This window comes from Trachurus trachurus (genome assembly GCF_905171665.1).
Source record: "Trachurus trachurus genome assembly, chromosome: 22".
Lineage (NCBI taxonomy): Eukaryota > Metazoa > Chordata > Actinopteri > Carangiformes > Carangidae > Trachurus > Trachurus trachurus.
The window spans coordinates 15,896,957-15,924,864 of record NC_139907.1 but is presented as its reverse complement, the minus strand read 5'-3'; the positions used below and the strand labels follow the sequence as shown (position 1 = coordinate 15,924,864).

Genomic DNA, 27,908 nt, shown 5'->3' with positions numbered 1-27,908 from the left:
ACATTTAGCAGGTAAAAAGAGACAATTCTCATGTTTGATAATACTCACTGTGACAAGTTTGTAAGATGATGATGGGTTGTCAGGTTTCTCTGTAAACACCAAGTGGCCAAAACATCAAGCTGTAAACACAACATTGACATATTAATGTCCTATGAATCGTAACAGTAAACTGTTGGTTACCTACATCCATCATTATCAGCATTAATTTTGGTCATGTTTTTTTTCCAAATCAATCAATCAATATCTTCTACTTGTTGTGGGTTTTTAGAGCTTTTACTCAGCTGCTCACCACCACTGAAAATGACTTTTGGGAGCCTGGTTGGAATGAACCATGTCAGTAAAAGGTGCAAGTTGTAAAACACTGTAGAATTCTGTTACTTCAGGCGATATTTTTTACATTATACATTTCATTACAGTAGCTTTATTGTGCAATATGAATGATAATTACACTCCAGTATAAGCAGGAAAGAACTATTTGTGCGATCTATTTTTTTTAAATCTGCAGGCTGACATGTACAGCATATAATGCTCATTCTGTTTTTGCTGGCCTTCCCTTACTGTGTCTGGCATTTGTCATTTGGATTCAAAAACACCTGACAAGGCAAATAAGGACAGTGGAGTTACATAACCCAGACTCAAATCCAGATCGCTCCAATGAAACACTTTCCTTTTTTTCCTCTCTGCTTCCTCCAACTGTAGTACTGTTTTCCCTTTCTTCAACACACACCTATCCCTTTGCATACACACATATTAGAGACAGCGGAAGTGGAAGAATTCCCGGGTGACTTCGAGTTTAAGGAACCCATCTAGGCCTGGGACGATAATAAATTTTGCTGGACGATATATTGTCCAACAAATTATTGACGATAAACGATATTATTGACACTTTTTTTTAGAACAAATTAACCACTAATATAATAATAATATTTCATAATAATGCGAGTAGACCCTTTTAAATGCGATAAACTTTTATTTCTCATGAGTATTTTTTTTAACCATTGTAATTGGAATGACAAGAACTTATATAGCTACTATCCTAAATAAATAAAATAAACAAAAAATAATAAACAGTGCAGTGCAGCTCTTCTGTCCAATAACATTATACACCTGAAGCTCCACTTCTCATTCAAACAAACTAATGTGACTTCCACAGATGTAAGATTTCATCAATGAGACTAGCATTTATCTCCTAAAAAGTATTAAACCAGCCGGTGGTAAACCTCTAAAAACCTGCTGATAAGTTTTCTTAGTCGTTTTCTCCCCCAATGACGGAGGTTGACCAGACACCGGCCCGTGAGCTGCTGCAGACGGCTGCAGACTGTGGGAAGCCCCGCTCCTCCTGCTCGCTGCTACCACATTAGCTCCAAAAACGTCGGAGGAAAACTCCCAACAGGCGATATGTGGATAAACTGACCACAGACTGGGGATCTAAACTGTGACTTTCTGGCATGAAAAAATATTAAAACTTTAAAAAGTGACGTGTTAACAGCGCCGCAGCAAGAATTACGTAAAATAGCTTTTAGCTGCTTAGCTTTACAGCTAGCGCTGCCGGTTGCTGCCAAATGCATTCTGGGAAACAAAGATCCTGGATGACTGAGAAGAGGGTTCACTCCTTTCATTCTGCAAAACAAACGGCCTGGTGCTGAGACAGATGCACAGAGTGAAGCCTCTTGTCATCCAGCCTGGTTGGAAGCCAGAGACCAGGAAAACAAATACGTGCGCACATGGCGATTTATCGAGGCCGGAAAAACTATCGAGTTCATTTTCATTTATCGTGCGATTAATTGATTTATTGATTATCGTCCCAGGCCTAAACCCATCCCTTGAATCTGAGCCTTTGAAAAGAGTAATCTTGTGAATCCTACTCCCTCACTTTCATGCCGGGCACACAGCCCTTTCAACTTTACACATCTCTGCCCAGCTCGAGAGGCTCGGCCCTTGTTAGCTGGGTGTTCAATATTTAATATTCAACTCAACTACTGAGAAAGAGAGAGGCAAGTGGACAAAAAAGAACAAGATACAGGCAGGCGACATATACAACACATACGCAGCAGATGACGTAGTTTGAGGACGTTAGTATCCATGAAGTCTGTTTTACTGAAAAGAAAAAAAACATTATACTGTACGTGCAAATGTAGCCACTGATAAATATGTTATGCCCCATTTCTGTCTGGTTTGTTTCTTAGTTTTTTTAATGAATGGCCAAGTGTGAGTAGTCCATTGGCATTTTACACACACAAACCACAGTGAACACACCAACTCCTCAGCATTAGCATTCATATATTCATTGTGTTCTTTTTCAGTCACTGAACTCAAAGAAGCTCATTGGAAGAGATGAATATTCATTAATAAAGCATTTGGGTGGAATTTTAATAAATTAAGGTAATTTACATACATCGTCAGACACAAATAAACGTGCATTAACCCCGGCAAATGTATACATGCTGAGCTTTTTGGAAATGCAAACTGCATACGCCAGGCTTTTTAAGAGTTTAACACCAGCTGCTCTGTAAAATTGCATTTGCCTCTTTTTCTTTTCCTCTTTTCTTGTTTTTCAACCTGCCATAAGAGTGGCTGTGGCCTGAAGGCAGGCTTTGTTAGCTGGACATCGTGAGAGCATCATGTCCTTCCCCTAATATAATCAGTTTCAGTGAATTACAACAGTGCCTAATGCATTAGGACCTGGTGACACTCATTTAGCCCATTAAGCCCCTGCATGTCTCAGACTTTGGAAAGTTGGAGCAGAGAGCTGAAAGAGTGACAAATAGCATCTCTTCTCGGTGAGAGAGCAGAATTGCAATAAGGATTATTTTCACACCAAAGATTTCTTGAGCATAGTAATCATACTCTAAAGTCTTCAATGAGGGTCTCTTATTTTGACATGAGGTGTCCGCTGAATCTTTTGCCACAAGAATCTGTCTGTGGGGAAATTTTTAAGGAGTTGAATTAAATTTAACCATATTCTGAATCAACACGTTTGTCAATTCAAATCACAACTCTAAGAGAGACAGGAATAAATGTGCTTCCTCTGTCGCCACACATTATTAATCATTTAGTTTAAATAAAAGTGGGAATTTCCCATAGCAATTTAGACTTAATTCACAGCACATCCCTTTTGCATTTTAATAATCTGGAACCATCAGATGTTTGGCATTTCTGCTTGAACACTAACAGTCGAGGGACAGCGATGTTTTGAGCTACCCAGTATACAGATCTTATAGCTGCCATGCTTACACAATTGTAGTTTAACATGCTAAATGCAGCAAACAGCAAACATTCACTGAAACCTGAAAAAGTCAGCATTATGATGGTGCTGGAGGAAAAGGAAAAGAGGAAAGGAGGTCACCAAGGTGATTAGGATTCAGTGTCATTGAGCCCTGACTGAGTACAAGGTTTTATCCCAATCTGTCTCTAAGATTTTTCATTGGAGAGGTGGAAACTGCTGGCAGGGCTGGAGGGAAAAGTCAAGAGAAATAATCAGTTTCATCCTCTGGGGCCCATGAATGACTGCACCAAATTTCATGGTAATCCACTCAGTTGATGTTGAGACATTTCAGTCTGGATCAACCATGCCCAGAGAAATACTCAGTGACTTAAACAATGAATCAATTGTTAGAATAATTTTCAGTCAATCAACTCTAAGCAGCAACTATAAAACTGTAGCCTCAACAATTATAACACTTTATATTTTTAAATCTCTCTAGAAATAAGTGCCAACAAATAAAGGGAGTCAAAAAGAGATATTTGGTCTGGTTTAACATACTGTACATGACCATTTAGTAGCCCGGGCAATTAATATGCTAAATCAACTTGGAGCCGAGGCGTTTATAAGACCCAGGTGGGAATTTGCAACAGGCAACTATTTATTTTTGCAATCACCAGCGCCAGACCATTATTTGCAAAGAACAAGGAGGTCAGTGTAGCACTACTGGAACAAAACTAACACACTGTACACAACACAACCGTGTTACCCACTGTAACACAACTGTCGTCTTCACTGCCATCAGCTGCCACCGTCAGCCCACACACCTGGGATACCAATAAACAGCAATCAGCACACAATCAACACACACACACGGACACATGAACACACACGGACACACACACACAACCACATGGACACACACATGGACACACGAACACACACAGGCACACATACAAGTGCTTATGGTTATTCAAGAGTGGGCGTGACTTTTTTAAAGTTCCCCTGTGCTCAAGCTTCCTCTGGCTGTTCCTTGCAATTTGAAGCCCTGAATGCTTCAATATCGCAGATGCAAATACCAGTGTAATTAATTAAACGCCCGGGCGTTTAATATGCTGAATGAGGTCAGACCCCCGGCAGCTTTTAGAGCACGCGGGCGACTATTTGGTCATATACGGTAATCACCCTTTTTAGATTAAAAACATTCCAAAAAGAAGTTTGAGTAAATTCCTAACATCATTCCCTTAGACCTGAGTTCAGCCTCTGTCTCATTCCTCCTGATGATTCCTGATGACAACACACTGACTGTACAAAGTGTTCATGCTTCAGCATGTTAAACATGGTATGCATGGCCCTTTGAAGATGCTTTGTATGTGATTCTGTAGCACATGCGAATGAGCTGCACGCAACATTAGAAAAGGTTATTATTCATTTTCAAAGCTCGTTTCATTTGACATGAAAAACTAAAAGAACAGAGTGAATGATGATGCAGTGAGCTCAGAGGAGCCAATTATTCTACTTATGCAGCTGAGTCATTTAGAAAGGCAATGCAGTGGTCATACAGTAAATAATTTGCAGATAGCAAAGGCACGCTGTCTCAGTCATTTAGGTCAGAAATATTTAACGTTAATTCAAAATCTCACTCAAATTTGATTTTGATTTGAATTTGACTCCCCTCTCTCCATCAACCAAATTAGATTAATTAGAGGAATTCATGAAAGCCATTGAGGCAGTTTCTTGTCTCAGAACAGATTTCTTTTAATCTATTTTAATTTGTCTTATTGTTCATACAGAAGATTATTGTGAGTTTAGGTAAATATAGTACAGTTAGCAGTTATTGTGGTAGCTATACCACAATAGAGTGTTACAGGATTTTGGTTGTTTATTATCAATATAGGTATACTTTGTTAATCCTGAACTGGGAAAGTCTTATGTTTCAACAGTAAGTTTGCAGACATAAAAAGACACACTGTACAACAAATTAATGCAGCATATACGACTAAAGTATACAAAGTGAAAAGATAAGAATATAACTTTATATGTGCATTGTTCTGTTAAATGTGCAAAAATAGTGATAAAAATGGGAGAAATGTATACAAGAGAACGGGTAAGTGCAGCACCGAGTAATGAGGATATTTTCTGATATCAATTAATAAATCATAATACAGTAATTCTCAGTGGTACTCAGAGCTTTGACTGTGGGAGACCATGTTTTTTCATGCAAAGTACTACAAACACTTGTGGAATAATAACAACATGATGTAATCATGATCATAATGTGATTTTATTTAAAGTCAATAAACAAATAACGACATTTCAGATGGATTTGTCACTCCCATGTTTATAAAATGAATTGACTGCAAATCAGAAAGAGCAGCCCAAATCAGCCCTCACAATAAAGCGGCCATTAGCAGCCTGCCAAGCAATGATAGTAGGAATGTTGTCGGAATAAATCAGAGCTAAACAATCAGTTGCATTGTCAATACACTCTCACAACAGCTAGTTTCATTTTCACTGTCTAGACTTGAAAGTATTTTTGCTCATTGCACTCACGCATGTATGTTGGAGAGACTCCTTGTACCCAACGTGTCTAACTCTGCTTTTCCACCACATAGCCTAATCCTTGAACTGAGTCCTTTGTCAAGTCTGAGATCTGAGGGGATTCCCAATGTGGCACTCGCCTTAGCAAAGGGTGACACCAATCTGATGGTTGTGGTCAAACACCACACACTGAATCCACCAGCCTCCCTTTTTTTCACGTCCCACAATCTCTGAGATTACCTTTAGCCTACTTGTGCTACTTGTGTGGTACAATGCACCTAGACAAATTGTACAGAGCTGGCCATCTTTGTAGGCAGTGACTAGACTATGCAAGATTAGTGGGAAAATATTGGTTTAAAATCTTTTTTGTGCATTCACTGGCTCTGTCTCTGCTACCTGGGAAGAATTTCAAAGTGAGGCTTTTATGAGAGGAATAATAATTACACCTCTCCTCTGTGGCAAATGGTTTACACTTGTCTCAAAGGAGGAATAAAACCAAAGCACCCAATTATTTGCCAATTACTGAAATGTTTTATTTAAAGGTTTAATCTCAGCAGTATTCATATAATTGCCCCTTAATTCTTTTTAATTTCCTAGCTGGTTAAAGCTGCTGAGTGGGAGACAACAGCTTGGAGGAGTTTAACTTTCAGGAGCAGGATGTGTTGAAGTACTATTACGCAGTATTCAATGTCCTTTAAGTCTTATAAAAAATGTTATTAGCTGACAGAAGATTGAGACGTCATCGAGTCAGAGCTGTTTGCAGAAAACCAGGCCCAGCAGGGCTTTGTCATCCTGGCTACTGCAGATTTTCTGCAGCTTTTGTGGGACGGACGTGTAGACTGAGTGGTCATGATGGGTAAGGGTGGAGGCAGACAGAGAGGAAATGTGTTTCTTATTTAGTTCAGTGCAACTTATATCTGTTTTTCAGTCCAGCAGCTCGTTAGCTTAGTTTATTGTGAAGACTACACTCGAGGGAAAGTTTGGATTGGGGTTATTGCTGTTATTATTATCATCATTATCTTTTTTTTCTTTGGGTTTGATCATTGAAAACAGCTTAGCTTACCGGCTAGCCAAGTTACTCTGTCGGCGCCATGAAGCATCAGTCCCTCCAGGTGGATCTCAGGCTGCTGGCGGTGCTCTGGTTTTCCATGGGAAGAGAAACACGGCAGTTCTTCACACTGCATCGAGAAGCTCTGGTGTAATTTTATCCACTTTGTTGACGAGGCAGGGAACATTTGCTAACACGAATGTAGTAACTGCTATCATGAGCGGGTTAGCTTAGCACGTAGCTTGTCCTTGCGTGCCCTGTTTACGTAATCTGTCGCACCTGCGCTGGTGGTGCTCCACGTGCGGCCCCGGCAACTTCCGGGTTCTTCACGGCGTAGAAACTCTCAGAAACTCCAGCACACTCTTTTTTAATTTCATGGCTTTCCTGATCCATCTGTTACTGTGTTAAACTTTTATTGGAATGCTGACCTGTTTAGCTCAGTTTCAAAATGTATTTTGTATTGAAATTTCTTCTGCTTGAAAAAAAAAACTCCAGCACACTCACTAACTTTCCATTCATACTATTGGCGCCAGTTGCTCCACAAACACATGAAACCTCTGCATTTTCACTGAGAGGTAGTGTGAACAGATAGCCTACCCCAAAAAACAATGTGGGACAAAGGCCATTTTACCATTACCAATGAGAGAGAGTCAAAAAATGTTAATCAAAATTAAAAATAAATAAATAAATGAATAGAGACTTTAGGTTACACAACTGTGGCTTCCATCCTCCAAATGTAAGATTGCATTACAAAATAGGACATTTTCTCAGAAATCTTGGGAGTGCCATTGGGGGTAGAAAGCAGTCTGGCAGAGAAGACAAAAAAAAAAGAAAAGAGGAAAAAAAGGTTTTCTTTGAGTATCCTGGCTTTACCCAGCTTCCCTTTTTTTTCAATCTGTAGCATCGATTTTACATCGTAGTGGCCTCCATAATTAAAGATTTGTCAGGTTTCCAACCAAGGAGGGACAGATGAAGAGAGAGACCGGCTAACCTGCACTTCAACTGTATCAGTCTTTGACTGCATGTCCTCCTGACTGATTAACATAACATCACTCACACTTTCTTCACAGCCATTAGAATGAGATTTTATAAAAATGTCAGTCTTGCAGTGGTGTCCTGAAAACTAGAGCTAATTTTTAAAAAGCAAACAAACCTAGAGCTTATCAAAATGCCAGGCATCGTCTCTATATGTGACTTTGGAAAAGGGAGGAAAATGCTGTGCAGGCCCCCCACAAACATGTCCCCCTAAAGGCCACCGGTCCGCAACCATTGGTCACACCACCATGTTCAACATTTCATGACATTCATTGCATCATTTCCAAGACAATAATAGAGTCTAGGTACACTACATGTAATAGCAGCCCATCCTATTCATGACAGCAGTAAAGCGACATCTGTGTCTCTGTCTTTGTTGTACAATCCACTTCTGGGCCGTGTCCGGGGACGTTTCTTTGGCTTCTCTGCAATATTTCTACCTGTTACTAGGAGACTCACTGCTCCTGCTTCCTTTTTTTTCCATTTTATTTACACAGTGCAGTGTACAAGGTAATTGTCAAACACAAGAAACAAGGAATGCTTGAGGTAATGCTCCTCCTTCCTCTCCCCTCCTTAGGCCAAGGTAAATGCGTCATTTCCTGTGCGGAGTGCGGGAATGTCCCCGGTTGACGGGAAATTCAAAACTACAAATTCTGTAAAATACTACAAGAGATTTGTAGGGCTGGTCAGTTTAATCAGTGTTGTGTTGTATGTAGCCTTATAACATTTATCGGACATGTAAAAGTGACACACTACAGCTTTTAGGCTCCAAAAGGCTTGATGCATTTGTATTATCTCCCTTTTCTTACACACAGTACTTCATAGCTCATTTATAAATCATTCAAAACAATCAACACAGAGGGTGGTCTAATGATGCTAATACTATAAATAATTTAAAAAAGGTTAAAAGAGGTTAATTGAGAACTATTAGGCAATTAGCTGAGATAAACCTTCAAGTGTACAGTCCCAGGAGACTCCACTTACTTTTGAATAACACTGGTCAATTTTTCAATTTATGAAGGTTGTCCTGTTTGCTTTTGTAGCCAAACAATTCTGCAAATTTCCCCACAAATGAGACCAAATACAGACCAGATGTGGAGTGAACCGTGTGACCAGTTAGTACCCACAGGAGGTGCCATTGTCTTTCACCGGCTAAGAACATGCCAAGGAATTTAACTGGGAACAAGAATCTAAAGCAGCCAAAAAATCTGTAGACTTTTTGTCTTTCAAAAGAAAAGATCTCTTAAACAAAATGTCAGGTCAGTTCAGAAGAAACTAAGGAACGAATAAACAACATTACATCAAGCTGACCGGTGCCAATCTGCACTCTGACACTTCATGTGAAAACGTGGACATTGCTGAAACTGAAAAATCAGTTTAATCAGAAACAGAAATTCACCTCCGCAACCTAATTAACGCATGATGGACATAAGGCAAACAGAGTGTGTTCAAAGGCACAAGTTGAATGTTTCATGAGGTATTTATATATTTGGTTGTGATTTTGAGGTGGGGCGTTTAAAGTATCAGTTTGCTGAATGTTTATTTTTTAAATAAAGCCATAAGGAATTGGTTTTCTCCCTGGAGGCTGCAGGAGTTTGGTGTTTAAGGGAAAACATCCTGCTGGTGCTGAGAGAGGTGGACTCAATGAAAATATGAGCCACATGACACTTGGCATAATTAGAGCCACTGTGAATAATTTTCATTTGACATTAAAACCTGGTAAATTGGCTGTAGGGAGACAATCTGAGTATGCATTAAATAGTAGGCCGTGAATTTTGTGAGAGCCTTTTATTCCAGGAATGGACTGATCTCACTTGAGAAACATTTCACATGTTTACAAAGGAAGGTGGAGGTTGAATTTTACAGCTTCAGTAAAACCATAATGAGACGTGTTGCTATCACGCATTAGAAAAGCTCTACATTTCAGCAGGGAAATGTTATTATCCAGAATCTGTTTTCTTAATATTTTGTGGTATCATCATCATTTTGGAAGCACTTTTGCACCAAAACCACAAATAAAGATTCCAGTTCCCAGTTCCACCTCATTTCATCTGAGGGGATTCATGGTCACGTTCATTTTATCAGATGATGAGGACTGTGTCAGTTATTGGAGAGAGTTTGCTCCAGCTTTGGTTCTGCAATTTTTTATGAGACCCAGAGGTTGTTTTTTTTTTAACCACTGAATATTTCAATTATTTTCAATTCTACCTTTATGTTATTTTGTATTACGGTTAAGGTTGTATTTTAAAAGGGGTCATTTATCAAGAGAAAAAGCAATTTATCATCTTCTGAACTAGAACTGTGTTTTGTCTAAAGCTTTATACTGTAAGACAACACAATCATGAAAAGGACAGGAGCTTAAACAGGAGGTTGAGGTGAGGTGAATTGAGGTGAATGTAAAATATTGAACACAGATGTGACGTTATGTATGGCTAAACTAAAAATGCAGGAGACCTAGACATCCCTGGGATGTGTTGGAATTTTAATGATTGAAAATGCTTCTTTCTTCTTTTTTCTTTTTTTAAATCACCTAAATCTAACTTAAAAGATTTTCTGGAAAACAGATCTACCTTTTTCAAGTTTTCAAACTCTTAAATGATTTCAATTCAAAAACGATTATAAATTAATTCTTCACCAAAACCAAAATGCTTGCTATAATGTATGCTGTTTAATAGATTAGGTCAAAAGACCTAAACTTCACCAGTTAATGATAAATTGTCAATGTTACACTGTGATCTAACCGTGCAAAAACAGGGGGTGGAAAAGCACATGCACAGCAAACTCACCAGCACCTTATGGGCATTTTCCAAATCTGATTTAACACTGGCAACAATTAGAGCAGCTTCAATGGAAAAGTATTGGAGCCTCTGTCAGTAAAGGACTTCAGAGTGAGTGCTATTGATCAGTAACACTGGGAGAGAACAATGGATTCTCCCTGTCTTAGTTCTTCCGAGACCCGATCTGAATGTACTGTTTTTATGGGCTGTAATTGCAGTGCTGAGTCATACAGTGATTAAAGAATAAAAACACTTAAGTTTAGACATACTCCAAATCATGTTTTATTTACAAAAAAAGACACTTGTAAAGCAGGACATTTGTCTTTGCTCTGAGATGCCAAGAATGGGTCTAGGTTGTTTTTAAAGCACGCACAGACACAGTAACCCTGGCAAAGTGCTGGTGTCACAAGGAAAAACATGTCATTCCTATCATTCCCTTAGAGGAAACGTTTATGGGACTCATGCGTCACTGCATCTGCACTTTAATTTTTAGCATTTGTTCTTAGTTTGTGGCTGTATTGTGGTTCTGACAGGTTACAGTAAACTTAGAAACCCCAAAATGGATTTCAGATCATTTCCAGAGACGGCTCTGCATTGTCTAAAAATTATTTGCAAATGCTACTTTATCCAGTCTTTATCCAAGTAAGTCCACCTTAGCTTCTGTTTCCTTTCACTAAAGAGGCCACAGAAATTTTTCTTGTGACCTTGTTGGTTCTTGTTCCATCTTGATGAGACACTTTAAGTATTTGAAATTAATGTCTCACTTTGTCTCCTACCGCTGACCTGCACTTTCCCAGCATCCTCTACTGATGCTCATGTCTCCCTCCACTTCATACCTGTCCTGTCACTTCAACTGCACCTTCTGCTTTTGGCTCACTACCTTTGTTTTTCTGTACTCTCTCCTTCACTCAGTCTCCTTTTTCATCACTGTTGTCCTGCAGTCTCAGGACACTCTCCAAGCGTTTCGCCCTGATGGGAGGCAACTGCTCATACATGTCAAAGCCCAACTCTGAGTGCTGCTGGGGAAGACGGAAGAGCAGCAAGTGGCTCCTCAACACCTGGCAAAAAAATAAACACAGGGAGACAGAGGTGAGAAGAAGAGCAGAGGAGCTGGTGTAAAGCAACCAGACAACTAGTCTAAGGAGGTACTTGTCTAGTTATTAAGTTTAAACAGTGAATAGAAATACTGATTTGATTTAATCCAATTGATAAATTGCTGAGAAAGTTTAAATAAATAAGTATCTGATAAACAGTTGAAACAGCTGCACCCTCTAGTAGCAGTACAAACACAAACGTGATCAAACTAACCTAAACCATGACACTTCAATTATAGTAAAATACGATATAACAATATCCACTTATATATAATTAATAGTGTTAAATCAGATCCAGATTAAATATGAACATGTGGAACATGACATGCAAGCTGTGGAGGCGTAGCAGACAAAAACAGAACCACTAGTATAAACAAAGCCTTCGGCTTGTTAAAAACCACAAAAGGCTTCTAAATTATATCACAGCAGGAGTTTAAGTTGCAAATTCATTCAATAAAACTCGGGGAACTGGGTTATTACTGAAAATTGCAGCCGGAACAAAAACAAAAACTAGTTGTTAAAGACATTTTAAAGAGACAGAATTACTTACAAGGAAAAAATTCCTTTATAAAAAAAGAACAAAGCTGAAAGGTTCATCACACACAATTAATCCACAGACAAAAAAACAAAGCTACCACACATTCATGACAAATGAGATAAAAGCTAAGCTACAATAACCATAGATGGAAAAGGAAACAGTCCAGCAGGCCAACGGTGTCTTGGACGGCGGTCAACAAGAAGAAAAACACCAAGAAACTGACTGGGTTGTCCGGGGAATGTGGAGAAAAGATTATCAGAAAGTTACATGAGAAGCACGGAGGAAAGTGGGAACGATCAATAAACACCTCACGGCGCATAAAGATCAGAGAGAAGGACAAAGCGAGGGAAAGACAAGCAGTGGGTGAACAAAGGCGACGGGTACCTCATCAGTCAGGTAGTAGATTTTCCTCAGCATGCTGTGTCGAGCTGCCTCAACCTCCTGGAAAAGGAAAGGGATGAGGAGATTAAAGATCAAAGAGCTCACTGATGAACTGTACTGACGCACTCGTGTGTGTGTCAACTGAACTGAAACTCTTCACCTGCGTGTATGAATGTTTTCAGCTTCGCCGCTCTAAAATAGTGCTTTTTTTTTGAGAGAAGTAAATAAAATTAAGTTGGTGAATGTGTTTCTTATCCTTGGATGTTGCCTCCAAGACCTTGCTGTTAAATATCAGCCACATACCATAACTCAAAACTGAGTGTTTATGGACATGAGAGCTAAGATGAATTTGGCTGTTTATCAATAACATGAGAACTACTTTTCCGACTCATAAAATTGTACAGAGTTTGCATCCAGTGAGCTCATATTTGACGCAGAATACGTGCGTAAATCCCTGTAAAGCCTCCAGAGAACTGCCCACAAATCCAACCTCTTAGCCAATGCAGCTGCAGCACCCTCTGGGTTTGATAAATCATTACACATGTGGCGTTTGCCTTAGGTTTCACTGTGGCCGTATTTATTTAAATGCTACCAAATGCAGTCTTAACATAAATGCAGTTAGAATATTCAGAGGGAGAAGGACAACAGACTACAACAAGAGAGGCTCTGATTCATTTTTGAAGCCCTCGGGGGAGCGATTTTTGTAAACCAGGAAAACACTGGCAGCGCTGACAAGAGGTCAAATGTTTTCCATCTGTTCCGAGGGCTGTTTTTGTTCAGCTCTGTGCCATGTACGTAGAAGTGATGTTACGTGAGAGGTAGAGGCTTCACGATGTGTCGTGTGTAGTTGAGCTTTTGTAGTGCGAATCGACGCATATCGTTGTGGACATATGATGTAACTGATGATGTGTGAAGCCTCACTTCCCGTCGATACCACATGACAGATTTTTGCTGGCGGCCTGAACTATGAGGCAAAATTTGACAGTGTATATAAGACCTCTGAGAGAAATTATGTATTTTCATAGTTTTTGGTTTATAACACCGATTGACATTTTGCGTGCCAGTGGCTTTGTTGTGTTTGCGATAGATCCACCAAGGAAACCTTTGATAAGGTGCGTGCATCCGATTGTACTTATTTGGTACATGAGGATACACTGAGGTATTGAGACAGTCAGAATTGAATTTCTATTCCTTTACAAGCTGGTTATCTGGTTGTTTTTTGTTGTTAAAGCTAAATAAAATGAAACACTTCAGTTAAAGGTTACCGTGACCACCATGCTGTGCTGTTACCTGTGCTGCAGCATCCTGAGAGAAGATGAAGGAGTTGACGTGGGACAAGACGACCACATACAAGACCGGACACCAGCAGAGCTTCAGCGTCCCAGTTACCAAGGAGCGGAAGTAGAGACGGAGGAGAGGGAGGGAGTCTTCAGGCGGAGAGGTGAAGCGCTCGATAGGGAGGGACAGCTTCAAGTGACAAAACAGGCGCATTAGCATGATTTTATTTCATGAGCTGTATGAACATTTATGTAAGAAATTAGACATTAGCATCATCATCATCATCATCGGTACCTGCTCCATAGTGACTCCCAGTGACCTCAGCATCCCCACGTGTTCTCCAAACACAGCCAGCCTCATGGTGGCGCTGTACCTCCTCTGCAGGGGTAAGAGGACCCAACAGCCAAACAGCCGGTCTCCAAACGACACAGCCTCGTACTGAGCCAACAGGGCTGAGTACAGGTCCTGGAAAGAGGCTAAACCTGGAGGAGGGGCGTTCAGGTCCAGAGAGTCCAGCCTGGATCGCCTGTAAATGAGGATCTTGTGTTTATCAGGATCAAAGCCGCCCAACTCTCTGCTCAACTCAAACTTTTCATTACAAGAATTAGGGCATTAAACATGTTCTGTGTTATATCAGACCTGGTCAGCAGTCTAAACAGACCCCAGGTCAGTTTCTGTACAGGTCTCTCCAGGAACAAGTCACTGGAGCACAGGAACACACAGGACAGACGCGCCAACTTGGCAACCGAGGGAATGACCTACAACACGGCAAAATGATGTGGATGTTACAAACAACTGCAATGTGTGATTTCTTGAGAATAATAATACGGCCAGTAGGGCTGCAACTAATGGTTATGTTATCATCAATTAGTTTGGCTATTGCTCAGTTTAACACTTTCTTTTATACTCTCTCAGAACCCAAAGAGACGTCCACATCCTACTTTAATAGTAAAACCAGTTATTCTACAGTAGCTCCAAGGAATATTCAGTTTACTGCAATATATAAAAACAGATGCAGCAAATCACCTCATTATAGAAGCAGGAACCAGAGGATGTTCTGCACTTTTGTGTGAAAATTATTTTTCATCCATTATATAAATCAATTAATCAATACGTAGCACTTTTCAATAAACACAACTATTTATAAAAGTGCATTTAACGTTAGGCCAGAGATTGATTATTTGTGTCCCATTTGTTTATTTTACTCTCTTATCTCCTCTCACTAATCTCAATTGTGACTCTTAATATTTCCCACATAAAGCAATTATCCATATTGTTTTATTATTAATTCATTAGCTGAGTAATTGTTTCAGTTCCAGCTGTTATACATTAAGATGGATGATATGCAATTTGATTTTGTTACCGCCTGTATCAAACTCACAACTCAACCTCATAAATCCAGTATTATTTGGCTCTAACTATTACATACATTTTATTTAGCTTGAAAGTAAACTAACAGAGCCTCAGAAATAGATCATCATGCTCTTGTGGGACATCTTTCTTATTTATATCAGGCCTCTAAGGATAAATGATACAGATTACAAAGAGCTTTAAGGCGAGGTTGTGATTTAGTGCTCTATAAACAACTTGACTGTGACATATACCTTCAGAGCCTCCTCCCTCCAGACCTCCAGCAGCAGCAGCCACTGCAGACAGTGGGTCACCATCTGCAGAGCCCCCTGAGGCAGCTCCTCCACCGCTAAGCCCCCTCCGTCAGAAACTCCTGTTCGCTCATACAGGCTGATGAGTGGGATGAAAGGCCAATCAGACGGCAGAGTGGGACCGTTGAGCTCTGGGAGGAGTTGGGAGTTGATCCAGGGGTTGCGGCCCAGGAGTGCATCTTGGGACACAAGGACAGACGACTCCAGATGTGCCAGGTGAGTGAGGTAGCAGCCCCGGATGGACGGCAGCTGGACGCAGGCTTCTCTCAGGAGGGTGCCTACAGTCTGGAGGGAGGGAGAGGCGTGGTGTTGTGTTCCCTCGTGGAGCCTCAGCTCCCCCAGCTCCACGGCCTCTGGCCCTCCGCTGTGGCCCTCGCTGGAAGGTACACAAAAAACACACAAACTGAGAAACACTGGAACAAAGAGGGAGCAAAGAAAAATCGAGCATCAAGTTGGTGGAAGTGGGTCATCTCTTAATTTAATCCAATTCCAAAGAAATGCAATTTTGAAAATAATCTAATTTGTCAAATCATATTATAATTATGAACCTTGTTTTCAAGCAATAAATGAAATGATTATTTACACAGAACGTATTATACAGAACACAGTGATCAAAACACAGTGATCAAAACAAAAGTAACATCTCAGGCTGTTCAGAGTGGTGACTACGTCGGCACTTCCAGGCACTTAACCCCAAATTAGGTTCAGTGAAATAATGTAAACTTACGATATAAAGTCTTTGTTGAAGAGGATGGTGGAGAGTAATTCATGTGCCAAGTATTCACTGCCTGGTAATAACCATGGCAGCAGAACCAGCGCCACCTGGTGGTACAGTGATGCATGTCTTGCTACTTCTGGCTCAATGGAAACCTGACAAAAGAAAAATGAAATCAGTTACACGAAATAACACAAACATCTTCATGATGAGTTGAGATCATCTGGTGACTGTGAAGGCCACAGGATCTGACTCAGATAACTTTCATATATATGTACTGTATACAGTATGTGTGGTTGACATGTGAGTGTTTATTAGGGGATGATTTGTGTTGGAGCTTACCAGTCTGTGTGCCAGCCGCAGCAGCAGGTAGAGGAGGTGGTGTTCATGTCGGAGAAGCCAGGCTCTGGTGTGAGACACGGTGGGTGTGGCCTGACTGCAACGACGCAGGTAACCAATCACAGGCTCTGCCAGGATGAGACCAGTGAACTGACACAGAACAGGAACAACAAGTAAGATTAAAAAAGAGGAGTGTTATGTGTGATACCAACATAAGAATTATATAAAGTGACTTGTTTTACACAGTATGTTCAAGGTGGAAATACTCAAACTTTATTCCCCCTCACATTCATTCGAGGAACCTTCGAATGGATGTGCATTTATTGTGCTGCATTAAAGGAGACATATTATGCCCCTTTTCCACAAATTAAAATAGTTCCCAGGTGTCTTAAAGACATGTCTGTGACATACTGTGGTCAAAATAATATAAATAAATAATATGCAAAGAATACTAGTTACATTACTGGAAGACATCTGAGGGAACAGCTCATAAAACCACATGGATTTCAATCTAGGGAGCCTGCAAATTACAGATTATTTTGTCAATTCTCATATTTTGGGGGCCGGAAGGCAAGAAAAACACAAAAATTAAAAAGGCCCTTCAAAAATTGATATTTCCATAATACGTCCCCTTTAAACCAAGAGGGGAGCTAGATTAACCTCTGTGTAAAAAAGAAAGTCTGCATGGTGGGACAGACGTTGGCACCATTGTGTCACATGTCACATCTCTGATCCTGGATACTTTTTAAGGTCACACACTGAGGAGGCAACACAATGCCTTTGTTTCGTTTAGTCTAAACAAGCAAAGTCAGAATAATGCAGGGTCTTCTGAACAGAAATATGGCAGGATTTCTGTGTATAAGAGGCAGCTATGTGCTTGAGACTGAAGAAGCTGGATTTAATTTCAGCCAAAGACAATTACTCATCAGTTCCTCCTCTTTGACTGGAGATGAGCTAAGCAGTAAAACAACCCCACAGCCCCCTCCTGTCCCTGTCCTATCATGATATACGATACTCGCTAAAGCATTCAAACTCATCGTACCTTACAGCCTAGACCTTTGTGGATGCCTGTGACTGTTTTCAGAAGGAGCCCCAGGCCTGTGAGAAGAGGGAAGGGGGAGCTGGGGACGACCAGGCCTGGACGACCCCTCCAGCCTGGACAGGCCAGACCAGGCAGGCAGGCGGTGGTGTCCGGGTCCTGATGACCAGAGGGGACGTTACACACTACTGAGGAAGACCTGGTCAAGGAAAAGTGACAAGAAACTAAGGTGAGGAAAAAATGAATAACAATAAAAAAAACTGTTCTGTAACGTAACAGCCATGTTTTATACTATTTTGAGAACAGAATTAACTTAAGGGAAAACTAAGCGTACCTGAGGTTGTTTATCAAACTTTGCACAACGTGGTGAGAAAACAATGGGATGAGAACTTCAGATGTGAGCTGCTCCAGCTCCTGAAGAGTCTCCACTGGCTTGAAACAATTCTGAGGAGACAAGTTACAATATACAAGATACATATTTGAGTTCAGCAATTAATCTACATGTTATTTACATTTTTATTGAAGTGTAGCCAGAACTAATGTCAACTCTTTGCTCTGTAAAGTGAAGATATATCAACCATGATAATGTGGTTGATACTTCACTTCAGAAACAATAAAAGTATCACTGACAAATGGTACCTGTCTGGAGAGCTGATGATAATAAGCCTCTAGGTATATGAGGTAAGCTGGTATCAGAGCGAGGCTGCTGTCTCTCTGAACTGGGCTATCGAGGTTCCTCACAAAGGCCTTCAAATGACCCAACAGGGAGGTCTGCAGGCCTGTGACGTGACCCCAGGACACTTCAGGAGGAGGAGGACACTCTTCTCCCTGGGAGCTGTGGCAGAAAAAGAGAGGTTGCCATGTGTTTCGTGTCGACTCGTGTAGCAGCACGGTTTTCTCGGTCCATTTCAGTCACTCGTCTGTACCTGACCATGCCAGCCTGCAGCTCCTGATGACATCCAGCAGTGTGTGTGACCTGTGTGAGCAAAGAGAGCAGAGCCAGGACTCGCTGGAGCTGCAGAGGCAACAGGGGGTCTGAGGGGTTCAGCGCTTGGTTCACAGACTGCAACACCTTCACCAAGGCTGGGTACAGGTCTCTGTGGAAAAACAACCACAGTAATCAAAGATGAATACAGAGAGAGAGGGAGAGAGAGAGACACGGGTGAAAATTAAGCATCTATGAGCCAAAGACAGAGGACCAGAACTAGAAACAGAGCTTAGAAACAGAGTTTTAAGATGTGAGCTCACATGTACAGGTTGCAGGCCTGTCCGTAGCCAGCAGCTACAGCCCAAAGCCTGTAGGCCTCAGTGGTGATCCTGAGGGTCTCTGTGGGCTCCAGCAGCAGCTCAGTGGGCTCAGCACTCAGCAGACAAGACAGACGCTCCCTCACTCCCAGAGAGTTCAACTGGGGCGGAGAGAGGAGAACATAATAACACATGCACAACAACAGAGGTAGGTACAATAAGCAGTGTATTTATAGAACTGTATGGGTATCAATACGGTATTCATGTTTGTATGTATCTTTTTTTTTCTCTTCAGGTTTTGTATTTTAAAGCATAAATATGGTGTCTGTCCTTTTCAAAAGAAAATAAGTTGAAACTGACCAAAATAAATAATATTCACTTATCACTGTACTATATCTAATACAACGTCCTTTGGGTGTCCAAGCTGTAGCTGCAGCATGTAGCTTGTACAAACATATTGTGACCCTTACCCTAATATTTTGTAGCACACCCTTTTGAGGCAATCCTCGCAATGAAGTACTACTTGTATCTCTTAATGAGACTTCTATCATTTTATTCTGTGAGTACAGGGAAGATGAGAGTTACCAAAAAGCTCTGGTCTTGTTTCATCTGTCTACCAAAGGACTTTCTGCCAGCATTGTGGCTCATCAACATTTTAGCAATCCCCCCACTCTGGCTTTTTTAAGTTTCTCTTTTCAAAAGCGGAGTCTGATGTTTTTCCACATTCAGACATCAAGTTCCTTATCGGTCTTTTAGCTTTTACCTTGACCACGCTTAGTTATCATTTTCTTCCTTATCTCGTCAGATAACGTTTCTTAATTTCCTTCTTTGGCACCTGTTCAGTGTGGTGACACCAAACAGCCCAACAAGGACTTCCCATTATTTATCTCAGCTGAATGACTTTGACTACTTATTCTTCACCACCTCTTATGGCTACTAATCAAACAGGTGATTTGGGTCTTTTTTTTAAATATATATATATATATTCTGTGCAGATTTGTGTTAAAAATTAGATTTTGACACTTTTCAGATTGAGCATAGTTGCAATGAGGTGACCAGATACTGCTTCATCCTTTTAAGTCATCAACACAGTTCATTCTGGCATTAAAGACAACAAATAGTTTTCAATAACTTAATTATAACTTAATACTTACCAGTCTGGCGCAGGCATGTCTGCCGGAGGTCGCTAAAACTCTTAGGAGTTTCATGGCACTGGCCAGCGGGAGTCCATAAACAGACCGAGGGAGGGGCAAAGATGGTGCCGCCCACGAAGCAGGAAGAAACTCAGACATCACAGTCTCCATCAGGCGAGGACAGTCCAACACCTACGAGTGAAATACATTTCAATTGAACTCGGTTAGAAAACAAATACGGGCAATAGTAATTCAGTGATTTCGAGTGAATGATCTATTGTGTGACTGTGGTTACCGGTACCTGTGTGGCAGACGAAGAAGAGTGCCTAGCGATGCGAGTCAGGATGTCCAGGACGTCCTGGACCACTCGGGGAGACGGTCGAAACACCTCAAGGATGTAGCGTAACCTGGGGAGAAGTTTCATTTTCAGCAGACCCTGAAATACAGACATGAATTACAAAAAGAAAACAACAATCATTCATTTAGAGGGATTCAAAATTAGATTTAGATCATAAATCTGAGAAAGAAAACAAGCAAATCATGAACAGAATGAGTAAATTACCTTGATAACATCCTCTCTGGCCACATCATGATCGCTCTTCCTCTCTTCCTTCTCCTTGGCTGTCTCCCTCATACATTCTTCCAGCCCTTCATCCTCCTCATCTTCTTCCTCCTGAGCTGACGGCAGCAGAGGGAAAGCGGCCTGGCCACGAAACCAGGAGAAGGTACAGTCCAAACACTCCTGAAAGCAGAGATAAAATGACAAAACTGAAACTCTAACCAAGGGACAGTGACAGACAATCACACTGTATTATATCTTACACAAAACAGGTTTTCAGTTCTGTTGTGAAATTGGTTAGTCTTACTTTGATCACATAATCAATTAATCATTCCTTAGGTTTCCTATAACACATATTAAAGGGTTTTGGTCCTGTTCAGACCTGGTATTAACATCCACCTTTGGTAATCCAATCACAAGTGGACAGCTCTGATTACTGGTTTGAACACACCAATGATGTAGATGCATCTTTTATTTGTGTGCATATTTTTTCACTTATCATATGTATTTACTTCTCTATTTCATTTTTGAAGAGCCATCTACAGGTGAGGCCTGGTATCTCCTACCTGTGAGGTCTCTGCCTACCTGTTCAGGGGTGTGTGATTCACTGACCTACTTATTTTTTATTTTTTATTTTTTTACTTTTTTTTTTTTTTTTTTTTACTTTTTTTATTGTGAAATTATACAGTACAGTGGACAAAAACAAAATGTGACAAAGATAACAAGAAGAAATTGTGAAACAAACAACAATATTTGTGTTAGTATGTGTGGGTGTGAGTGTGTGTGTGTGCGCACATGTGATATCTATACAGGTTGGTAAATAATAATAGTAATACTTCAATTAGGTAAAAAGGAAATAAAATGGATAAGTAATTAATAATAGACATGAGGGAGTGGGGGGGGGGGATAAAAAAACAAAAAATAAATAAAAAATAAATAAATAAATAAAAAAAGTGACGTAACAATAGTAATATTAATAACAACAACAATACTATATTAATGATACTGATGAAGAGTAATGAAGAGTAATGATGATAACAATATGGAGAGAGGATGGAGGAGGGAGAATCTAAAAAGCAAATCTTATATGAAATTTATTTATTTATTTACTGTACTTCTAGTTTCTGGGATGCCCCGGGGCCCTGCCAGGCCTTATCAGCCTGTGGGGGACCAGCCCGCAGCCCCACCCCCACCCCCCCCCAAGCCCGAGAATGTATGCACAACAACTTTCCCTTATTTTCTGTAATAATTATTTCTTTCTTAATCTCTTAATTCTGATAAGGGGTGTGGTGCATTAAAATCATAGTGTATGTGATGCATTAAAAACAAAGTGGGGGGGAGTTGTCCTGTAGTGTGATTTGATTTGTTTTATGTTTCATATTTCATGTTTCCCCCCCTTTCTAAGGGTGTAGTGCATTAAAAAAAAGGTGTGTGCCACATGGAGATTGTACAGGGCAGAAAATTGGGGGAGATGGGGGAGGAATTGGGGGAGATGACCTACTTAAGGGGATTCTGTGTGCTGAGGGTTACACCCTGAAGAAGGTGTGCCGCTACGCGTGGGTTGTATCCAAGCTCCATTTTTTTCCATGTAGAAGTCTGTTTTTAAACATTTCATAATGAAATAGCCATCTCAATAAAGGCCAGAGTAGTGCCTTGCATTTATTTTATTTATTGTAACTTTGTGCAAAAAGCACCCTCATCACATGTTTAAAATACTTCCTGAGCACTAGTCTGGACCCTACTTCTCACTGAGCCATAACAAGTACATTGATTTGCACAGCCCCTCCTTGCAGAACGCACTGCATCTTAAACACACTCTCTCAGATTCACACATTGACAATGGACTCGTTGGATTGGCTAAAACAACAACACATATGTGAGTATTTGCATATTATTTGTTAGGGTTTGAGATCCGATCACAAATGGCTACTCGAGATGTAGGTGAGGACACACTGTGAAATCAGGTACTTAGAGCTGTCATTTTGTGATCAGATCATCGCAGACAAATGTTAATGCCAGGTCTCAAAGGGGCCTGAAATAACATGCAACACTTCAGGTTGTCTTACTTCATCCTCTGTGCACACTAGAAGTGATTTAAGTGCATGCACAGCTGCAGACATCACTCCCTCCACACTGTCGTCCAACGAAAAGCGGAGCAGGAAGAGCAGGCCGGCATCGAGCAGAGTGGACGTCACGCTGCCTTTCAGAACCGACTTGTATTCTCCAGCACGTGCCTACAGGGAAAAGAAGAAAACGCAGCACGAGTGAGTGCAAGCACTGTAGATAATGTGCGTGACGCTGAGCGAGTGTGTGTTTGTTTGTGTACCTTCGAGAGGATGTTGGCTAGAGTGCCGAGGGCCAGACTCCTCTGCTGGATGAGCTGACTCCGAGACAGCAGGAAGAGCTCCTGCAAGGAGTAACCTGCCCGCTGGAAGGAGAAATTCACAGTGTCAAGATCATTACAAACGAAAAAAAAAAAAAAGACCCAGAGCCTCTAAAAAACATGACATGACATGACATGACATGACCCTGGCTTCCGGCCTCAAAATGTAAAGGCCATGACATTCTCCCAGGCTAAAGGAGACATTTCAGTCAAGGGCAGGTTGTGTTTAAGGCTGTGAAATTCAAAAATTCAAAAACTTGACTCTCTCCAATCACTGAACTGAAATGGGTGATAAAGGTAAATAAAAGAGCAGCAAATCACCATAATGACACTTATAACATCTGCGTTCTGAGATGCAAACACAAAGAGAAAAAAACTAAAATAAAAATCAAGTTGACTTCTTGCTTATTGACCTCTGGCTCCTCTCCATGATGGTGCAGACCCAGGTGAGTGGGCAGATCCTCGGTGGGGGGGATCAAGCTCCCAGCAAAGTCGAACCGAGCCTGCATGGCCTGTCAGGATAAACACAACCGCAGAATGAGTCGTCACAGCTACACAATATGTTTCATTCAGGCTGGTGTCGTAGGAAACATCTTCTCTCACCGTCTTGGTTCCTTTCTTCCTGGGTGCAGGCAAGTCCCTCATCCACTCCAGCTTCTCTGGCTCCAGCTTGTCCATGTGGACCCACTCTTTCTGAGGTTTCACCGGGAGAACCACCGCTGATTTTACACACAAACACAACAACAAATACACTTGAATATTCACTTGAACAAAAGCACATTATTGGAAGATGAAAACAACACAATGAGTAACTGAGTCATGATAGTATGGTAGTAACACTGGGAGCACAATGTTGCCCATCATGATAATACCTCACTTTTTTAAGTGCTGCTGCTGGTGGAAAACATTCAAATTATTTCATATTTAGTCCACACTGTGTGAATTGGGTCCAACCCTGCCTGGTTTAACAGATAGATAAAAGTTCACAGGGCATAATAATGCAAAATATAGTACAATACCAGAGAGGTGCGTTATATATTATATATATATAATTGGGAAGAAAAAAAATCACCTCCCACTATGATTTGAGATGCTCTGTAAGAAGATGAGACAAAGACTGGCTAATTATCCTCAACCCAAAACAAGGTTGATTGTTTTCTCTGGAAAGGGAGCTAGAGGAGGCAATAAATAATGTTCAACAATGAGTAAACAGCTTTACTCATTAGTTTTTCTTTCTAAAACAGAACGGTATAAATGATGGGTAAGATCTGTCTTCATGTGATCCATTAGCAACACTTTCATCAGCACTGGGAGTATTCTCTGAATGATCTGCAGTAACTTAATTGCAGAGAGTGGCTACTTCTGGCTCTGTCTGGCCTTTCTGCTAATCACACAAAGTGAAGTCAACAATCAGCTTTATGTCTGGATTTCAGCCATGCAGCAGCAGCAGCAGCAGCAGCATCCCACATTAGAGGGTTGATGCTTGACAGAGTGGAGAGCAGGAAGGGAAGTGAAAAGCAGGAAGATCAGAATGACAAGAGACAGGGAAGGAGGGAGAGACAGCAGGCGGACGAAGCTGGTGTGTGAGCTGAGATGTAGCACTTATCAAATAATTACTCAGCATCAGCAAAGGGGTTATGATGTCGCCAACTGAGAGATGATGTCAGATCGTTATAAAGCTTAGTCATCCACATGACCTCAATCCTCTTGGTTATTTTCTATCGTGAGAGCAGGACGTGGCGAGGTACAAGTGATGAAAGGGTTTATTTTTAAATCATACCCCTCACAGCAGGTGGCGGTGACAGTTTCTCCTCCTCGCCCTCTTCTTCCATCTCCACTTCTTGGGGTCTCTGAGACAGCACAGCAGCGCTGGAGGAGTCTGACTCTCTGCTCACGCTTTCAAGAGGAAGATTTTCCTTGCTGCTTCTGCCCTCGGGGTTTGTGGATGGCGAGGCAGAGGACGGGACGCTCTGGGCTTTGCGAGATCTAACAAACTCCACCAATCTCGGATCTGGGAAGCAGAAATAATCGTGTTAAAAACTGTGGTACCTACCTAAAAAAGGGAAAAGAGATTCAGATGTACTAGTTAAGATTCAAACAGGAACAATGCTGCCCACCGAGCTGAGATAAGAGTTTCTTCTGCTCCTCTACTATCTCAGCCTTGGACATCCCCTGAAGTTTGGCCTGGTTCTCCTTGTGGATCCTCAAGGTCTCTCCTGAGCTATCTGGGCCCACAAGTCCCAGACCAGTCAGCAACCTGGGACCTGAAACTAGAGAGGAACAAGAATTAAATTATACACAAAGGGGTGCGTTTGGTGAAAAAGTAAAATAAAAATAAGCTGTTTTCAGTTGCAATTTATACTTTTACCTGTAGGATCAGTTTGATCTGTATCCATACTGGTCTCTGGAGGGAAGTTCTGCTGCCTGGGTTCAGCTGTGTGAGCAGTTTCAGGTGAACAGTGTAATGGTGTCATTCCCTCCTTAAGTCTCTGAGCTGCAATCTGACGAGCAAAGATGCTTTTCTTTCCTCCAGCTGAAGACAGAGGTGCCTGCTTACAAAGGAGTAATTGATTTGAAATATTGCAATGCACGCAAATCGGCATCAATCCATACAAATAAGCATGAACAGTAAAAAAAATATATATATTTTTAAGGTAATATGTGCTCTATATATATATAGACTAAATATTTCTCTTAATGGTAAATTTGGGTAGTTTTACTGCAAGTTATAAAGCACAACATAAGCATCTCTGTACCTGACTGCTGGTTTGTGAGCGGTGTAGTACTTTGGGGAAAGCCATGCCTGTAAATGCTGGTAGAGATATTGGAGTAGAGCTGGTGTCTCGTTCCTTGAAAAAATAAATAATGTTAATAATTATTCCTAGGTGAAAAAAATAAAACTGTATCATACAAAAAGAACCAAACTTTGAAGTAAAGAGACAAACATGCACAACAAGATGTACAGTATGTGGCACATAACTTGAAGTTGTACTCGAAGAGGCCCGACTGCCAACATCAGCCACTTCATGGAGTTCATACACACTTCCCATTCTTGAGGAAAACATTGGTCAGCCTTTACAGCCAGAACTTACAACGATCCTGGAGAGAACAGCACTGATGTGAGTGTCGTGTGCGTCCAGCCTCTGCCCCGCATCCTCATCCTCGAAGGTGACACGACTGGCTTTAAACCGAGACTTCTTCGGGGGGGCTGGTGTCAGAGAAGGGAGCTGGTCTGGAAGATCTACAAAAGAATACATGACATTATTTTTGGTGTCTCCATCTTTAATTACCTTAGTGATATACCACTAATAGTTGTTGTCATGGTCATTACATTAATTAGGAACAATTTTCGCCTCATGTTTAATCGGGGAAGACCCAGAAAATGTTATGGACTGTCAGTCAGTCAGTCAGTTAACTCTCATACCTTCGATGGTGACCACGTCCCTCTGGCTGCCTTCATCATCTCCGTTGGGCTCTCCTCCTCCTCCTCCTCCTCCTCCCCCTCCGGCCTCGCCTCTCCTCTTATCAGGGCGACGGACCACATTGGCAGCAGATGGAGCACCAGAGGTCAGAAACTGTTGCTGCTCCCTCAGGAGGTCTGCCTCCGAGTCAGTTGGCTTGGGACGCCGCAACATCCCTCTGAAGTACACAAACAAACAAACAACAATAACAAAACATTAATGGCAGTTGTGTTGAATTCTCACTGTACATCCACAAGTGTCTCCTCCTGCCTGAGTCCAACCATTCATCTATAATAACAGCTAACATTGATGGAGAAGCAGATTTTGGCACCAGACTGCTAGAGCTATTGATGATAATGAGGAGGAGGAGGAGGAGGAGGAGGAGGAGGAGGAGGAGGAGGATGAAAGGGGCTCAAAGCTGCTGGGTGACCAAAAAAACAACATTTAAGTGCCTGATGACATGAGATCGGAAGTTAACTGATCCTTTCAAGCCAATTCTGGCTCATTTTACTGCGTTTAGCTGATGGCTTTGTCCGACTGAATGGGAAAAAAGCATTTTAATCTAATATTATAACGTGAATTCAGCAATATCTCACATCTGTCCATGACTTCATGTTGAACTTGGTTAGCTAACGTTAACTTAGCTAAACAGGTGCTATTTAAGAGTGTTAGCAAGGACGGCAAGTGACGAACATAGACTAATTAACGAAATAATTAATCCAAATGTAATATTAGCTAAATAAAACTCAGTTGTTTTCACGTGTACTGAAGTTTACACCGGACACGCACCGGAGAGATAAACGACGCGCACAGTTCACGTAAACCTAACGTCAGCTACGATTCAGTTCAAGCTTTAAAATTATACAACACATTATTACCTCGGTGTGACTGTTTTTTGTTGTTTTAACGCATTTTACAGCTGTGTGTTTGGCTAACCTTTAGATAAGCGCAGGATCCGTACTCGTCGAAACTCAGGAACACACGGAAGATATTCACTGTAACACCAAACCTCACCTTCAAAATAAGAGCTCCGTCGGAGAGGGGAGGGTGCGTCGATGTCCTTCTTTCAGAAAATAGAAATTTTAAGGCTTTAGGCGGCTTAGAAAATTTACCTGAATTATTATAAGACATTTAAAGCACCATTTCTAATTTATGTCGCGTGATGCCACGGATATTTAAGATAGGATGCATCTTTCCTCTCGCCCTGATGCAGGCGACTGGACAACTGGTATCCGGATGATGAACTCGGGGCGGTGATGTTCGTTGTAAGTTACTATTTATGATTTATGGTTTTATTAGGTGATTTAAACTGCGGACCATTGGTCACTGACAACCAGCATCGCTGACTGCACCATGGTCAACCTCTGCTGTCTCTGCTGCGGTGAAATCCCTCAACCCCGCCCCCCTCCGTCGTCCTCCTGCCAGTCGGGAGGACCACCACGGGATCCCCGCTCCTCCGTGCAGCAGCAGCAGCAGCAG

General features: G+C 41.3%; 1 protein-coding gene across 2 annotated transcripts; it reads right to left on the bottom strand.

The window, feature by feature from the left end:
* Positions 1–10,861: 10,861 nt before the first annotated feature.
* Positions 10,862–27,419, bottom strand: rpap1 (RNA polymerase II associated protein 1). Of its 2 annotated transcripts, none has more exons than XM_083998327.1 (27): positions 27,366–27,419; positions 26,393–26,607; positions 26,061–26,209; positions 25,725–25,817; positions 25,337–25,520; positions 25,086–25,238; positions 24,749–24,979; positions 23,572–23,687; positions 23,382–23,480; positions 22,912–23,013; positions 22,652–22,819; positions 20,589–20,768; positions 20,328–20,462; positions 20,048–20,218; positions 18,897–19,054; positions 18,575–18,745; positions 18,288–18,483; positions 17,983–18,092; positions 17,652–17,847; positions 16,613–16,759; positions 16,283–16,425; positions 15,499–15,931; positions 14,534–14,652; positions 14,189–14,420; positions 13,907–14,083; positions 12,620–12,676; positions 10,862–11,661 (listed from the first exon to the last, which is right to left on the bottom strand). In XM_083998327.1, exons 2-27 carry the CDS (start codon positions 26,601–26,603, stop codon positions 11,512–11,514), a joined length of 4,281 nt encoding a protein of 1,426 aa, XP_083854453.1. In that variant the 5' UTR covers positions 26,604–26,607; positions 27,366–27,419; the 3' UTR covers positions 10,862–11,511. The 2 variants fall into 2 exon arrangements, with proteins under 2 accessions (XP_083854453.1, XP_083854454.1); XM_083998328.1 differs by having other exon boundaries at positions 25,337–25,517.
* Between the last annotated feature and the right edge of the window lie 489 nt (positions 27,420–27,908).